This window comes from Diabrotica virgifera, chromosome 2 (assembly GCF_917563875.1).
Source record: "Diabrotica virgifera virgifera chromosome 2, PGI_DIABVI_V3a".
NCBI lineage: Eukaryota > Metazoa > Arthropoda > Insecta > Coleoptera > Chrysomelidae > Diabrotica > Diabrotica virgifera.
In genome coordinates this window covers 257,733,025-257,751,478 of record NC_065444.1, presented here as the reverse complement: position 1 = coordinate 257,751,478, position 18,454 = coordinate 257,733,025, and the positions used below count along the sequence as shown (strand labels likewise).

At 34.0% G+C, this 18,454-nt stretch overlaps 1 protein-coding gene across 1 annotated transcript in view; it reads left to right on the top strand.

The window, feature by feature from the left end:
* Positions 1-851: 851 nt before the first annotated feature.
* Positions 852-18,454, top strand: part of LOC126879857 (homeobox protein Hmx) — a 77,854-nt gene continuing 60,251 nt past the window's right edge. The window contains exons 1-2 of the mRNA XM_050643172.1: positions 852-988; positions 9,640-9,979. Coding sequence (XP_050499129.1) covers positions 9,648-9,979 — 332 coding nt within the window. The 5' untranslated portion in view covers positions 852-988; positions 9,640-9,647. The remainder of the gene's footprint in view (positions 989-9,639; positions 9,980-18,454) is intronic.

Genomic DNA, 18,454 nt, shown 5'->3' with positions numbered 1-18,454 from the left:
TTTTTATGTTATATTGATTAGATTGGTTTAAATTAAAGATCGTTTGACTTCGTATGTTTTTTTAAAACTCTCTATTACTGAATGCTGAATGTTTATGTTTTAGATACTGAAAGTTAAAAAATAAATAAGTGATAGCAATTGAATACTTTTTATTCTGAGTATTATAGCCTTCACACACATAAAGGATATCATGACAAAGATATTCTTTCTAAATGAAAAATTATATGATATCTCTTAGAATATCTTTATCCCCCGTAAGCGTAAGGATACATAAATGATGATAGCTTAAATAAGAACCCTAATAAAAGACTGGGAGTATTATACAGCCAAAAGTTAAGACAAAAAAATCTATCCCATTTGTCACTCCACAACTTGCTTCACCCACCTTGGCACTCTCTCCAATTAACTGTATCACAAAAACCCCTTATACAACCCGCAAAACACGCCTTCCACATCACATTCTGCCAAATTACCTGAAATCATTTGTTAACATGTGGGATTACCTCAACATTTACTTGCGAGAAAGCACTTTCTTGTGACGGAATCAACTACTAAGAAACAACAGTTTAAGGGGGTTTGCCACCCCCACCCTCCGGCGAGAGAGACACGTTGCAACCCCTGCAAAACACATTTACACATAGCGACACGGTGCCGAAGTATCACAAAACCGTTAGAGAGATACGAAAAAGAGAGGGAAGAATCGCCGGAGAGCGTTAAAAAGCGAGCGAGGTAGATTTAGGGGTGTTTCTAACAGAGTTTGGGAGTGTCCGGGGTGAAAACCGCCCTTTAAGGTCCAGAGAAACTCAATTCTAAGTACTTACAACCTATTCTGTCATAGTCCAGCTATCGAGCCGCTGATATTTTATTGTTTTGCGACAATACGCGAGTTCCGGTGGTACGGACGTTTTGCGAGTGTTGTTTTGGTGATTTTTTAAGTGATTGCCGATGAAACAGCTGTGATTGCCGCTTTGTTTTATCTTCAATATCGGTAAATAATATCACTATTATTATCAACAACAAACATTTTTAATCTATGTAGAAAAAATATTTGCTTTAAAATCTACCATATTATATATAAAAAGAAACTTAACTACCTACACAAGAAAATATATAAAATGTAGTTGTTCAAACGCATCTTTGCACATGCATGAAATTATTCAAGAATAATAATTATTGTTTATAATCGGGCTCTTTTTTACTCCCAGAAACAAGTATCGCAAAATGCCGCTTGTCCATAGAAACCACAATAAGTTAAACAATGATAAGCGATGCGGCATGTCTTTGATACATTATTTACTAAGAATTTTGACATTTATCGTTTTTGACGTTTGTTCTGTTTAAAATAGTTTTTCATATTATTTAAACTTTTAGTTTTTGTTTGTGTATTTAATTGTAATTTTTATTTTCAACATAATTGTTAGAATGCCTAACTGTTGCTCTCTTAATTGATTACCTACTAGCGGTAATTATTTATTTTTAAGCTAATGAGGAAAGTAATAGTTTTTAATCTACAAATTGTCATTATACTACATGAGTCTGGCTATAGTTCTATCGAACGGAAACTTATTTGTTTATTTTGGTGATAACCTACGGTTTAAATTTTTGTTTTTTTCTAATTTATTTAATACCGTTCTATATGTATCTTTATATTAGTAATAGCCGATATGATGTTCAAGCTATTTAATAAGTCCATCAATCTCCTTAATAGTGAAAAAAAATTAAACACTTCAACAAAATATCTGTATAAAATACGTCCACCGGAATAATAGCAATTTCCTAATTATAACATTGACAGTACAACAGACCGGCGCACGTTTCACTTAATATTTTGATTGAACTTATTTTGCAAATCAAACATTACATTCTTGCAAAGGTTCGTTGGAATAACTGTATCAATTCTACTGTCTGTATGATTTTGTAGGTTAAGGAAAAGGTATGTTGGTGATAAAAATGAAAAATACTAATAATATAGGAATTTGACAATTAAGCAAGAAATAAGTTTTGCTTTATTATGTTACTTATTATTTGAAGTAAATGATTAGAAGAGTTAATTTAACAAAAAATGAATAATAATAATAGTAAATGTCAAACTGACATACCAAGTTATGTTAGGTATTGGTGACACAATAAGTTAGAAAATTTGCTGAAACAACCGCAATTTAAGAAATTTAACTTACCTTGGCTAAATCACGAATTCAATGAAGCTTTTTTATTGCTAATTAGTTTATTGAATGGTTTTATAATGTTTCATAAAAAACAGCAATTATTCCACTAAATATGTAACCGTCTCTCACATTCAATAAGAAATGGCTCCATTGTCGACTGTCGCACAAGCAACGGTCAAAACAGTCTGTTTACTAAAAGCGGGTGCGCGCATAGCAAAATCGTAATATATTTTTGTCCTGCTTACACTCGTAACAACTTACTAGCACTGTGTCATGAATGTGCTTGCATAGGGAACTGTGCGAATAGCGAAATCGTAATATACTTTTGTCCTGCTTACACTCGTAACAACTTATCTAGCGCTGTGTCATGAATGTGCTTGCATAGGGAACTGTGTGGTAATCTGATTAAAAATTATCACCAAATTACTTGTATCACCAATATACCTTTCCTTACCCTATATGATTTATTTGGAAAATTGTAGTTCAAATTGATTCGTTTTTCGATATACATATTTTGTTAAATTATTGAATGTATCGGTCATCGTAGTACATATTTTGTAAAACCGGCGTTAAAATATTGATAAACAAGATATAAGTTTAATTCACGCATGGTTGATGTTATTCTTCTTTGCAATTTGTGTAATAGTAATTGACATAACAAGTGCTGAAAGTGATATTTTACGGGATGAGTAGTTTCCAGGACGAGCCGAAGCCGAGTTCTGGATTCCTACGAATCCCGTAAAGTGACACACCATTTTTTGAAATGAAAACACAAAAACACTTGCAAATCTTCTATGGCAAGCGTACTTGTTAAGGCGACCTACATAGGTAGATACACAAAATCACTCCAAAAGTAAAAAAAATCTTTCAAAAAGTGAAAAAAATCGTCCCGAAAATATGTAGACTATCGGTACGATTTGTGTTAAGTGGAACTTTCGATTTAATAAATTATTTATTTCGATTTAACATACCGAAAGTTTAGTTTTCGGGACGGTTGCAGAAAAAATAACAAATATTGGAACCCTCAACAAAATATAATAGATACAAGATAGTATTTTCTAAATATGTATATAGACATCATTTTTTTGTGAAAGAATTGTGTGATTAATTACATACTCTTATAATCCTGTAGGTAATACTTTACTAGCGGCTTCATTAATTGAATTCAACACTGTTTCTATTTAATATTTAATTCTGTTTCTTCTATACATATATTATTCCCCTTATTATGCATGATAGGTATGGTATTTTATTTTTTATCTTGTTCTAAGGTTAGGTTCGAAAGACTGCTGAAACTAAAAACAAACTGTCTAGTTTTTCAAAAACAAGAAGTGGTGGTATTATTAACTGAAAACAACCAAATTTTTGGCAGTATACTTAGTTGTATTAAATATGTGCAATAGTTTAGTTAGTGTAATACCCAAAGCTTTATATCATCCCAATCGACTTTACTGTAGCTATGTAAAACAGTATTAGATTCTACAATGTTAACTGCTGTTCGAATCCAATCTGCTGAGTAATTACTAATCAATTTTTTTGGGATTTAGTTTCATTTATTTTTGGTTTCATAAAAATCTTCCACCTCAGCGTTTGATTGAACTTTTTTCGTTTTATCTGTAGAATTGTTCAAGTTATTATAGCGGTGGATTCAGCATTGTTAAGAGGGGGCCGATCATCCTTCTCTATATCCTTCATCTAATTATATACAATACCCACTATACCGGCACAATTTAGTCTAGCGACTCACCCGTGGCAATAAAATACATTTACTTATATAATTCTTCTTCTTCTTCTTCTTTTTGTAAAGACACGACTCTGTCTGTGTTTTCAATGTGCCTCTAGTAAGTTGTCGTTCCATCATTTTCGTGGTCTTCCCACTGATCGTCTTCCTATTAGGGAACCGTCTCTCGTTGTCCTGACTACCCTATTTGTTGTCATTCGGCTTATGTGGTCATTGCATTGTATTCTTCTGTTTCTTACACAATTATTAATGTTATCCACCTTGCATCTCCGATCTCCGTCGTATATCTGTACTTCTAGCTCTGTCCCATAGAGTCTTACCGTCGATTTTTTGAAGGGTTTTCATCTCCGTTGTTTCGAGCAATCTTTTTGTCCTCTCTGTGTCGGGTCGTGTTTCTGTCGCGTATGTCATTATTGGTCTGATGACTGTTTTGTAAATTCTGCCTTTCATTTCTTTTCTGATATTTTTATTTCTCCATATTGTGTCATTCAGGCTACCTGCGGCTCTGTTTGCTCTATTCACTTGATCTTCCACTTCTGTTTCGAGCCTCCCGTGGCTATATCTATAGATAGTGTGATGCCTAGGTATTTAAACTCCATCATTTGTTCTATTAGCTGACCTTCCAGTTCCAATTTACATCTTATTGGATCTGCTGTTATAACCATGCATTTTGTCTTTTTTAAGGAAATTAACATGTTAAATTTTCTGGCGGGTATGTTAAATTGGTGCAGCATACGTTGTAAATCATCTTCACTTTAAAATATTACTATTGTATCGTCTGCATAGCAGATTATTTTAAGTTGTTTTTCCTTCCATTTGGTATCCTTTTTTAATTCTTACTTTTTTATTATTTCGTCCCCACCAGGTTCAACAATAAAGGACTCAAGGAATCCCGCTGTCTTATCCCATTGCCGGCTTCAATTGGGTCAGTTAGTTCATCTTCCACTTTTACTTTTATTGTGTTGTTCTGGTAGATGTTTTCGATCGTTTTAATTATTATTCCTATAGGTACCTCTCTCGAGTATAACAAATGGATAACGTCCTTTAATGTGACCTTGTTAAATACTTTCTTAAGGTCCACGAAACATAAATATGCCGGTTTGTTGTATTCCAACGATTTCTCTTGAACTTGCCTCAGCCTCATTATAAATATAGCGTCAGTGCATGACCATCCCGACCTAAAACCTTGTTGTTCTTCTGATAATGTTATAATTTCATTCAATTTGTTTGTTATCACTTTGGTTGTTAATTTTAATGTTGTGTTTAATAAGTTAATTCCTCTGTAAATCTCCGGGTCCGATTTGTCCCCTTTTTTGAAGAGAAGTATTAGGATGCTTGATCTCCATTCTTGTGGTATTCTGTTTTGTTCTATTATTTTTTATATTAGTTTTAATAGTTGTTTAGTTAGATCTTGTCCTCCGTACTTTAGGAGTTCGTTCGATATTCTGTCCTCTACTGGAGATTTTCTATTTTTTAATTTTCTTAAGGCTTCCTTTACCTCTCCCTCCTCGATGTTTATTTCTTCATTTGTCGTAACTTCAGGTGTTGGCGGTTCATTATCGTCGCCTTTAGCAAATAGAGATCGGAAGTAGTCTGCCCATGTTTCCTTCTGAATGTGTTTCGCTTTTATTAATTCGTTTATCGCCTTTCTTTGCCCTCAGATCATTCTCCATACTTCTTTTTGTGTTCCATCCATGTAGAAGTCGTGTTCCATCTGTTTTGAGAAACTCTGCCAGTGCTCAATTTTTATTTGTCTCACTAAAGTATTCGTGTATTTGTCTCACTTCATCATCATCATCATCCTCCAGCCCTTTGCGTCCACTGCTGGACATATGCCTCCCTCATTTTTGTCCATTGTGCTCTATTTTGAGCACTTTGCATCCAATTTCTAGACATTTTCTTGAGATCGTCAGTCCAACGAGTAGGTGGTCTTCCTCTACTTCTTTTGTCTAATCTCGGCCTCCACTCAAGTAATCTCTTCGTCCATCTCCCATCACTGATTCGGGCGACGTGTCTGGCCCAGTTCCATTTCAGGGTGGCAATTCGGGAAATTACATCGGCAACTCGTTTCCTGTTCTTCGTCTTAATTCTTCATTTCTAACTCGGTCACGAAGCGATATACTCAGCATTGACCTTTCCATTTTCCTCTGGGCTATTTGCAGCATTTTAGAAGTTGTAACTGTCAATGTCAAAGTTTCGGCACCATAAGTCATCACAGGCAACACACATTGGTCAAATGTTTTACGTTTTAAAGAAATTGGTATATCGCTTTTAAAGACGTCTTTGAGTTTTCCATAGGCTGGCCATGCTAGGTTTATTCTTCTTCGTAGTTCGCATGTTTGGTTGTCTCTTGTAATTTTTATTTCGTGTCCAAGGTATATGTATTTTTCCACTAGCTCTACTTCGTTGTCTCCAATATTGATATTTCCGCTAGGTACTAGGTTTATCATGAATTTTGTTTTGGAGATGTTTATTTTAATACCTACACTGGCACACACTAACTGAAGTTCATGTAGCATTGTACATATCTCCTTAAGGTTGTCAGAGAATAAAACTATGTCGTCTGCGAATTTCAAATTTGTTAATTTTCTACCGTCAATATTCAGGCCTCGCTCTTCCCAGTTAAGTTTTTTACAAACATATTTTAGTACTGCGGTATAGGCGATAAGGTATCGCCCTGACGGACTCCTCTGCCGATTGGGATATAGTCCGTGATTTTATGTAGTTTCACCGACAGAGTTGCGTTCTTGTATGTAATGTAAATTAATCTTGTGTATCGGTAGTCAATGCGCCATGCTTGTAGTGCTTCCAGAATTTTGTCAAATGCTACCGTGTCAAAGGCAAAACCAGTGGTCGATTGTATTCAATAGTCTTTTCTATTACCGTTTTAATGCTCTGTAGGTGATCATTTGTTCCAACTCCGGTACCAAATCCCGCTTGCTCCATTGGCTGGTAGAAATCAAGTTTTTTCTCAAGACGATTCGTTACTATTCTTGTAAGGAGTTTGTATAAGTGACTAAGAAGGTTTATAGGTCCGTAATTTTCTAATTGATGGGATCTCCTTTTTTGTACAATAGAATTACTTCAGCATTGTGCCATTTGTCTCACTTATATAATTCAATATTGTAATTTAAAAAAATGTATAATCACCCATTTGAATAAAACTGAATGTTTCTAAAATTTTTATATAATTTAGAAAAATAATTAAATCACTGTGTTAGAGCCTATCGTCCCCATCACCTTCCCTTCTGGATCCGCCTCTGAGTTATTACAAATAACATCAATCTTTAAGTTCACGTTATTTGTGCCGAAGTTCCACTACTCTCTTTAATTTTCCACACCCTGGGGGGTTGCAGTTAAAAAGAATTACCCAAAAAAAGGATTCAGTACTGATGTTTAGTTGTCAATGAAGAAATAAGAAGAGAAATAGTAAGTATTTACAATACCGTAGACGTGATACAATATAATCTAAACAACTTTTATGGTACGGATACTTAATGCGAATGGAAGACGAACGATCGCCAAAAAAGCCTCAAATTATATTTTTATAGGGTACAAAAAGGACAAGAAGACCAGCATTAGAATGGATAGAAGAAAGAAGAGAGAGTGAGAGAAAGGTGGAGATCGAAATGCGTTATTAATGCGTTATAATGATCAAGGGCTTTACAACTACTATTAATGAGTGTTTGCCGCGTTTACTCTTACCTTCCATATTTGTCGGTCCTGTGGCGCTATTTCCCATTATCTCACTCCGATTTTCTTCAGATCCTCTCTGAGTGTATCTTTACACCTTTTTGTTAAACGTATCACATATCCCGCCTATCTTAGTCTGTTATCCTTTATTTACGCCACTAGATTTTTTCTTTCCGAAGAGGATCTCTAACTCAATGTTGCGTTTGCGTCTCCATTAATTTGGCACGCTATCCCTGCAAGGGCCATATAACTATAACCTACTCGAAGGATTTTACGTTCCCACATCAGCAATTTATTTACTTCTTTTTTCATTGGCATCCATATTTTGCTTCCATAATATGTGACTGCTGGTCGTATTATGGTTTTATATAAATATGAACTACCAAGCAACTCTTAAGCATGAAATTCCCAAGAAAAGGAACAAAACGGAAAAAATACCAATTAGAGCGGCTCCAAGATAAAGTAGCAAAACAAACAGAGGAAGAGATAAACCAGATATTGGAAAGAATCACGACGGGGTACATAGAAGAGGAATGGGAACTAATACAAGCAGCTGTGATAGAAGCGGCAGACCTTAGCATTGGAAAAGCAGAAAAAGAAAAGAGAGAACAATGCTTTGATGAGGACTGCAAAAGAATTCTAGAGCAGAGAAACAACGCAAAAATGAAAAATATTAGAAACAACACAGAAAGAAGTAAAGAGTATTATAAAGACAAAAAAAGAGAAGCTAAACGAATATGCAGGCAAAAGAAGAGAAAATCACTGGAAAAGCAACTAGAAATAATAGAAGAAAACTGCCCAAAGAGAAGTTAAAAATTTTTACCAAGGAGTAAAAAACACGAGGGACTCAAAATAAATGCACATTGTTTTGCAGAAATAAAGATGGTATGTTGCTGGGAGACAAGACAGAAAAATTGAACAGATGGGCAGAACACTTCGGAGAATTATTAAACGATAAAGCCCAAACAGAAACAGAAATGCAACACCGAGGGCAAGAAATCGAACAACAACAAATACAAGAAGCGGAACCACAACAAACACAAGCACCGACAGAAATGGAGATAATAACATTAATAGAAGACCTAAAAATAATTAAAGTGCCGGAGAAGGCGGAGTGCCAGCAGAGATCCTAAAGATAGGGAAAAATATACTGCAGCGAAAAATAGCTCGATTTATACAGAAAATATGGGAAAACGAAAAAATGCCGGAGCAATGGAACACAGCACTCATCTGCCCAATTCACAAGAAAGGCAATAAGACCAATATGTGAAAATTACAGAGGAATCGCAGTTAGAAGTGGTGTAAAAGGTATTAGCAAAAATTATAAGAGCTAGATTAAAAGCTTATGAATAAGAGATAATTATGAGAATACCAGGCTGGTTTCAGACAGGGAAGAGGGACAACTTTTTGATTAACTTTAAAACAGACCATTTTTATCAAGTGTTTTTATGCCAGTTCTAATTCTTTCTAGGCTTGGTCTTGGTGGGGTATTTCTATTTCGCCTGTTCGATTCTAATATTTTCTCATTTTTTCCGTTGCTTCCATTGTTTTCATCGTTTTTGTCAGTCGCATTCTGGACATTCAGAAGTTCTTCAGAATATTCGACCCATCTTTCTATCATCATTTTATTTTTGGCAGTGACCATTTCTCCATTTTTCTCTCTCACGAAATTGAGTGTACTTATATGGGAGCCTCTTTTATGTCTAGCCTCTCTATAGCATATTTTATTTTGATTGTCTCTATGGTCTTCGTCTACCTTTTTAATTTGTTGTTGCAGATATTGTCTCTTCTTTTGCTTCTAAAGTATCTACAAGTTTGCCTCTACATTAGTTTTTCTAGTTGCATATCTCTATCTCTCTCTATCTCTCTATCTGTTGAATTATGTACGTTTTTCGTCTGATGGTTTCAACAAATAATCCATTCTTCTGTTGTTTGTTTCTTCCTTTGTCAAAACCATGTTTTTCTTTATAATGCCATTGAATATTATATAAGAATAATGTTTTTGTAGCGCGTATTACTAACTCTAATTTTTATTTATAGACATAAATATGTCATCTCCGACCCGCGAAGCTGAGATCAACGTGGTTTCCAGCCCGGATTCTTCCAGCCGAAACTCTCCCGAACCAGACACCTACCGCCTCATCAACCACAACTCGAACATTTCTTACCCAGTGATAAAAACCAGTGAAGACGAAGAAAGGACTGAAAAAGACACTAAGAAGTGTGTAGGTGGATCCACAAACTTTTCTATTTCGAGTATTTTATCGAGAGCCGATCCGACGGTGAAGAAAAATGGTGGTTTCATGTCTGGTGTGCCAGGAGGGAACGTGCTGGAGGCTAGCGGAATTGGAGGAGGTGCTGATAATGGAGTATTATCCAGGTAAATTTTATGTAGGTTATGTTTATCGGTTCGAATTATTTTATATTTTTGTAATTTAGGGTTAATTTTTGAGTTATGTGTATTAGTCTAAGATCCAAATAGGACGTCGAAATGTACCCATCTGGTTGCTGGATGTAACATTTTTTTTTATTAAATTTCATACATAGATAAACATGACCAACATGGGTTGCCTATCAAAATCGTGTCATAGCTATCCATAGGGGGGCCGTAGGGGCTGAAATCAACATTTCAAGCACATTTTTGTGAATTTTTTTTGAAAGTATGATAAAATTATTTTATTTTTAAATTAAACAAGCGTATTTAGTATAATTCAAGGAATATTAAAAAAAAATCAAGGAAAAATATTGAAAAATAAGCCAACGCAACAGTGGCAAATTTTTAAAGACACCTCGAAAAAAATGTATTTTGCGGTGGACATCCGAACTTATCATTGGATCATGGTAAACAAAAAATTCAAAAAGATTTTATTAGCTTAATATGTTTACCAAGATAACCCTGTCGAGTTTTTTAGTGGATATAAAAAAATAAAAGGAAGTGCATAGTCATATAGACAAAAATTGACGATATGCAAAGACAAAGGACAAAGCACTACTAACACAGGAGCAAAAAATTATAAAAGATTATAAGGAGATGGATATAATACTTCAAAGAAACCCTAAACGCAGATAATTAAAATGAACAAAACGAGACAATATAATTATCCGGCGGAGCAATACATCGAAAATCCGAGTTATGAAAGAAGTGATTCAGATAATAAAGAAACTGAAAAACAATAAAGCGCCAGAAAAAGAGAAATAAATCTATTAACATTAATATTAATATGGACATTAGAGCTTATGCCGGAGAAATGGGCTAATGGGTAGTTAGCCTTGAGACAAGAGGGAATGCCAGAGTAAATTATAGTCCAATTACATTACTAAATTCTTTAAATACAAAACTGTTTCTGGCATTATCTACAATCGGTCGTTCGAATACTCGGATTCAGACCGAATAAAGCCACTGCAACTGCAGACAATATATTCAGAATTAATTTACTCAGAACGGTACAAAGAAAAGCTTATGAATACGACATAAAACTACACTCACCGGCACAAAATTCCGCCACCCAAAATTTTTGATTAAGTTTGACAATTTATAACTTTATTATTTGTGCTCCGATTTTCAAGATTCTTGCACCAGTTTGTAGGAACATGTATTGTATTGATATAGTTTGGTATTATTCCGGTAACAAAAAAATTTTGCTTGCATGGCATTATACAGAGGTGAATGGAAGCGTTGTATTTTCTCCTAACTTTAAAAAATTCTGTGAAAAAATGGAATATATCTGATTTTGTTTCATAGTCCTGTCATACTATCCCGGATGCATCACTAAAATTTTGTTTTTTGAACACTCAACGAAAAAGGTACGTAATATCAATAAAAATGTTAATTCAGACAACAAACGCAATCCTTAAAATTTGTCCAATTCTTGGTTTTATTGGGACAACAAAACGATGTTCATCAATTCATTATTTTCATTCGTTGAGCCAATGTATTACGTTTATTGAATTGATGAACATTCATTATGTATACCATAATAGCACTTTATTGGTATTACGAACTCTGTTAACTGAGTCAACGAACACTATTTATTGAAACAACAACGTCGTTAATTGACCGACGAAGACTATTCGTTGTGTCAATAACAGTGTTATTTCTCCTAACGTATTTCGTTTATTTCTACAATTATTTCCGTTTATTGTTACAATTAATTCCGTTCATTCCTACTATGAACGTATTTTATATTAATAATTACTGAATGCAATAGCCCAATGTATGATATTAATTGATTAATAATAATTTTTTAAATCCCCCTTTTTTGTCATTAACCTAAAGGACTTTACACTGTGTGATTGTTCATATGATTTCACTTATACAGTGTACTGGAATAAGTGTTACACTCCCCCACCCCCTTATTAACTTATTTATTTTTAGCACATAAGCAAAACGCTCGGACAGGTCGATTTTTAAAATAATCAAAGTATATTATAACATCAATGTTTCGAACTTTACACGATCCCTCTTCAGGTGACAGGCGCGGCGTAACTTTGATTTTTTTAATGGGAAAGTACGTCATGTGGCAGCTTATTTAAAAGCGTTTGAAATAGTGATTCCAAAAATGTATAACACTTTAATCCTTTTTGAGAGCGCAGGTGCAAAATTTCGATCGAATTCTTTTTAAGCGCATTCTTTTTTTGGAATTCTGAGAAAACTAATAAGTTTTTTTGAAAAATTTAAACGCAGAATAAAATATTACATTATTACCGAGGGCAGAAAGTCCCTTAAAATAAACAAAAAGTTTGTGTTGAATGGTATGCCTAATTGAAATTAAAAATCATACTAAATTTTCTCTTTTTCACCCCTGTGACTTATTAAAATAATCATTATAGAGGTTCTCAGGGACTTCAGACCCTCGATAATACTGAAATATTTTATTTTGCATTTAAATTTTCAGAAATAATAATTAGTTTTCTCAGGATTCGAAAAAAATGAATACATTTAAAAAGAATTCGACCGAAATTTCACGATAAGAGACACACAAAAACTTTCTTCTACTACGGACTACACTTGAAAACGAAATGCAATTATTATTCGGCACTTCGGTAACACAGAGAAGCTAGGGGTATCACGATAAGTAAAAGCCGTTAACTTTCAAATGGTCAAGCAAAACATTTATTGTCTCAACAACTACGATTATTGTCACAATAAACGCATTGATTGTGGGAATTAAATGCAGTAGTGGATTGACTAATGCATTCGTTGTCACAACAATCAATTTATATCTATTCAATAATCATATATTACTCTATATTAACAACATTTGTACATTGTTTTAATGAAATCTGTACGTTGTCACAACAAACCAAGGTAATTGCTTGTCATCTACGAAATCAAGAACGTGAGTTGCTGCCAGAATTAACAGTATTTATTAAATATACGAAACTAAGTTATTGGCTGAATAAATTGAGTGTTATTGATTAATGTACTCTAGTTATTCTCACAATTATTATTCAATCATTGTGACAATAACCAAATACATTCGTCAATATCTAAAAGTTCGTTGAAACAACAAATTAAATTGTTGTGACAACGAAATACTATTCAGTAATCACTGTTAATCAATATTACGAACTAAATTTTTTTGAGTGAATTATCCGAATATCTCTTTTCTTGTAAGAGCTGTACCATTTTTGTAAATAAAAACGCTGATTGGCTCATAAAATAGAGGTTAGATTGATAAGATTAAAATGGCCCTCATGCAGCGCAGACCTCTATCCTATTGAACATTTATGGGATGAATTAAAAAAAGCTATTCGCCGTCATCCTAGGCCTCCAGAAAATTTGGTGCAGTTATGGCCCTGGTAGAGGAATATCGGGTCATTCTCCAGGCAAGGATAACACATCTTTATTCGATGCCAAACAGATAGCGAGCAGTCGTTGCTGCAAGAGGTGGACATACTCGCTATTGAATTGTTTTGTTCTGTTGTTAATTTTGTTTTGTTTTGATAATTTTAGTGCGCTTGATAATTTTAATGAAATAAACCTTCAAAGCAAGTTTTTATTTACAGCTCTTACAATAAAAGAGATATTCGGGCAATTCAAAAAATAAAACCTTAGTGATACCTCCAGGATAATACAAAAGGAGTATGAAACAAAATCAGCCCTCCAATTTTTCCACAGAATTTTTTAAAGTTAGGAGTAATTACAACGCTTCCATTAACCCCCGTATAATGCCATAAGCAAAAATTTGTTGTTGCCGGAATAATAACGAACGACACCAATATACATGTACCTACAAACTGATGCAAGAATCTTGAAAATCGGAGTACAAATAATACAGTTATAGATTGTCAAACTTAATCAAAAATTTTGGGTGGCGGAATTTTGTGCCGGTGAGTGTATTTATGTTTTATTTAAACTCATTACAAGTAACAATTATAATCCTAATTATTTAAGAAAAATCGTTTATTTAATCTTCCATAAGATTAACTTTTAACATCATTAAGAAACATTTACTGAATGTTTAGAGTATTTGTCTTAAATCCTACAAAAGGAAAATGAACAGCAGGTAAACAAGTGGAGAATAATAAGATATTCCGGGAGGATAAGCTTTCTCGAGGCGTCTTCCATATAATCGACTCAAACGCATGTCTCTTCTCTTCCTTTGTGTCTAAGCGTTTCGTTTTCGTTTGGGAATTTTAAACAAAACAAAAAATACTTATATAAAAGTACGTACTATATAAATAGAGCTTCTATAATAATATAAGAACTTGTATAGTTTTAATAGAGACAGTTTTATCAATTTATAACCGTTTATAACAGTTAAATCCTAAAATGTACTTACGTATTTTTTTAATTAAGTAATATTTCTAAAATTTATAACAGATGCCGACTCCAAATATATACAGTTTTTTTATTAAAAATATATGCTCACGTCATTCAAGATTTTCTGAAACCAGAGCATTGCCAAAACATTAGAACATGACTTTTCATCATGGCCATGTTTCTTGTATAGTGAAAAACTAGGCATCATTACTTGTCAGGGATATTTTTGTTTGATTTTGTTTATTGTACTAATAATATCTGTAATTTTTTATACTAATTATTGATGTCATCACTATAGTCTATAAACTGCTTCTAAAACTTTCATTTTTGTATTCCGTGATATTTCTTTTATGCATGTAAATTTTTGTTCCTTGCGTGATATAGCAGACAAATATAAAATAACAAAAATAGTCAAAGCCTTCTACAAAACCTTGTACAGCTCACAAAGCCAGCCTAATGAATTAACAAAGGAGAACGTCAAAAGAAAAATAAAAAACGTGGGATCAGAAGTACTACTAAATATAAAGAGTTTCGAAATAGCATGAGCTTTAAAAGAACTAAAAAATTATAAATCTCCAGGACACGACGGTATAATTACTGTGCTCTTGAAAACAAGCAAAACGGCAACAATCCCTATACTAACAAAACTATTTAATAGTTGTCTCCATAACAGCAAGATCCCTAAAGACTGGAACGAAAGTCTAATAATACTCTTACACAAAAAAGGGAATAAATGTGGGGACTATTAACAACCGCTTGATCTACAAAATGGACAATTACCAACCGGTGAAACAGGCTGGCTTCTGCAAAGAATATAGTGCATCAGACCATCTGCTGACAATAATAACATCGATAGAGAAGGTAAATGAATATCAACTAGCCGTATTCTTGCCTTCGTCGACTATGAAAAGGCATTTGATAGTATCGAGATGTGGGCCATAGAACAAGCTATAAATAGTAGAATAGATTCGAGATATAGGCAAATAATACATAATATATACAGTGCTAGTCAAAAGTCCGTACCCCCCTCTTATCTTTTGAACGGTTTTACCTATAATAGTGAAATTTGGATGGAGGAAATTAACTGACGTAAGCTTCTTAACTAGTTATGACAGGTGACGTAATAGTGACAGATGACGTTACAGAGCCACTGTGACCGATAATTTTAAATGGGACCTTATGGCAAGTGATACCTCGTTTGAAAGGTATTCAAAATACCTACTCAGCCATACTAATTTTTTTGTGCTTTAGTTGATTTTGATTTTGGTGAATAAATTAAATAAATATAATATTGTAGCTTCGCATTTAATTAATAAAAATTCAAATGTACGCCTATGGTTTTTTTGTAAAAGTTGACGTTTTTCGATTCTCTAGTAGTTTTTACGTCAACGTCAACCTTTTTGACAAGTAATCATAGGCGGAATTTTGAATCTTGAATTAATTAAATGAAACTACAATTTTATATTTATTTCATTAATTCGTCAAAATTAGCTTAAACTTAAACAATATTAGTATGACTGAATAGGTATTTTCAATACCTTTCAAACGAGGTGTCACTTGCCATAAGGTCCCATTTAAAATTATCTGTCACAGTGGCGCTGTAAAGTCATCTGTCACTATTACGTCACCTGTCATTTATTTCCTATCTCCAAATTTCACTATTATAGGTATAACCGTTCAAAAGATACGAGGGGGGGTACGGACTTTTGACTAGCACTGTATAAAAATTCAACTATGATAGTACAACTAGACGAGGATACAAATCCCATCCCCATTAAGAGAGGCGTGAGACAAGGAGACGTAATATCGCCAAAGCTTTTCAACCTAGCCCCTAGAAAACGTCTTCAAAACTACAAACTGGTCAATCTATGGCATTAACGTTAATGGCAACAAGCTAAACCAACTCAGATTCGCTGACGACATTGTGATTATAGCAAGCTTATTCGAGGAACTACAAATTATGATGGAGGAACTCACAGAGGCAACTCCCAATACGTCGCGTCGGTCTAAAAATGAATATGAGAAAAACAAAAATAATGACAAACACAGATAACTTAAGACGTATAACTATAAACAGCACTGAGATAGAAACAGTCCAGGAATATATATACCTAGGAAAAATCCTGAAACTTAACAAAAAGAACCAAAGTGCGGAAATTAGGGGGAGTTCAAGTATTACGTAACGCAATTTTTTGAAGATTTTTGACCCCCCTCCCTATGTAACGCACGGTAATGGGGCGTTAAGTATTACGTAACGCAATTGTTGAAGATTTTTGACCCCCCCTCCCCAGCCTGCGTTACGTAATACTTGGACGGCCCCTTACTAGGAGAGCAAGACTAGCATGGGCAGGATTTGGAAAACTTAGTTGGATACTTAAGAACCGCAAAATACCCCAATACTTTAGGAGCAAAGTATTCAACCAGTGCATCCTTCCTATCATGACATAATATGGATGTTATACCTAGACCCTAACCACGGCAAATATGAATAAACTAGCCACAACAGAAAGTGCAATGAAAAGGGCAATGTTAAGTATACGACTGTCAGATAAAAAGAGGAACGACTGAGTACGATCGAAAACAAAAATGTCGAGGACATAACAACAAAAGTTGCCAAACTTAAATGGAGCTTCGCAGCCCACATTGCTAGACAAAAAGACGAACGTTGGAATGCAACAATACAACACCGGAGACCTTACGAAAGTAAACGACCGAAAGGAAGACCACAAATGAGATGGGTTGATGATATTAAAAGAGTAGCCGGAACAAATTGAATCGCTTATTGTATAAAGGGAATCAGTCCACTTCCGTACGCAGGGCCGCGCCAAGGCTTTCAAGCGCCCCGGGGCGAGTAATTTTAGGCGCCCCTTTCCTCCTTCCTTTGTAAGTAGTTTTTTGTTGCTTAGTGAGTCGTTATACGGTATACCTACAAACTATTTTTTATATGTTCGGTCTCTGCTTCGTTTATCCGATTATCCGCCCACGGTCGCTATTCCAATAATCTTCTAGTCTGGCTGTTGTTCGGTGTTCTTGCCACATGACCTGCACATCTCCATTTCTTTTTTGCTACATGTTCTATTATGTCTTTGATTTTTCTTCTTTGACTGATATTATTTGGTATTCTGTCTCCTTTTGATTGTTATCGTGGTCCTCTGGGTAACCCCTATTTTCTGCTCTTAGATTTTCAGCAGCAAGAAAGTAATATACTAATAAGTTATTACGAATACGTACTATAAATATTTACAAAAAACAACGATTATACATATTATCAGAGAACAAATAAATATATAATTATTATTATAGTCCATTTTCTCACGGTTTTTGCTCCGTATTTTAAAGAACCTCTTGGATTGATATGAATTTTGGCATACTCATAACTAATTTATAACAAAGAAAAAAATTGATATCGTGTCGTCGGGGATGAAAAAATATACGGTAAAATTTAGTCCGGAAGTGGATAAACTGACTAATTCTAAGCAAGTATTTTGTTCCATATACAGTTTTTTCACTAAGTCAGTATTTTTCGAGTTAGTTGCGAGTGAATATGTTCATTTTTCAACATAAAAACCACGGTTTTAGACGGTTTTTCGCAAATAACACAAAAAGTGTGTACATATTTTATTCAAAAAAATGTTCTTAGCAAAAATATAGCTTATAAAAAAATTAAAAAAACTTGTGAACGCATGAAGTCGGTAGATCTAGTAGAGGAAGAGCGGTAGCTCGAGAAAAGTGGGTTCTTATTCGTCAAATTCCAAATCGACCATTGCAACGTGAAATAACCGAAAAATGAAGCACTTTTCGGACAAAACTCGTTATATCTTTTTACAGTCTTTAGAAAAAGCTTTATTTTTGTTTTTTAAAAAGTTTCTAGCAGCAAAAGTAAGCCAGTAACGCTGAAAATAAAGTCGGTCCCTTTATTTTGGTAAAAAACATCGTAAAAATTTCCGCTTAATTAGCGTCCCAAATGAAATTAATCGTTACTGCTTTACAATTTATTTCACTTATGTATATTTATATGATCTGAAAGTTTCAACATTTCAAAGTGCTTATTTATGAAAAAAATTGGTTTTAACTTAAAAAAAAATTGAA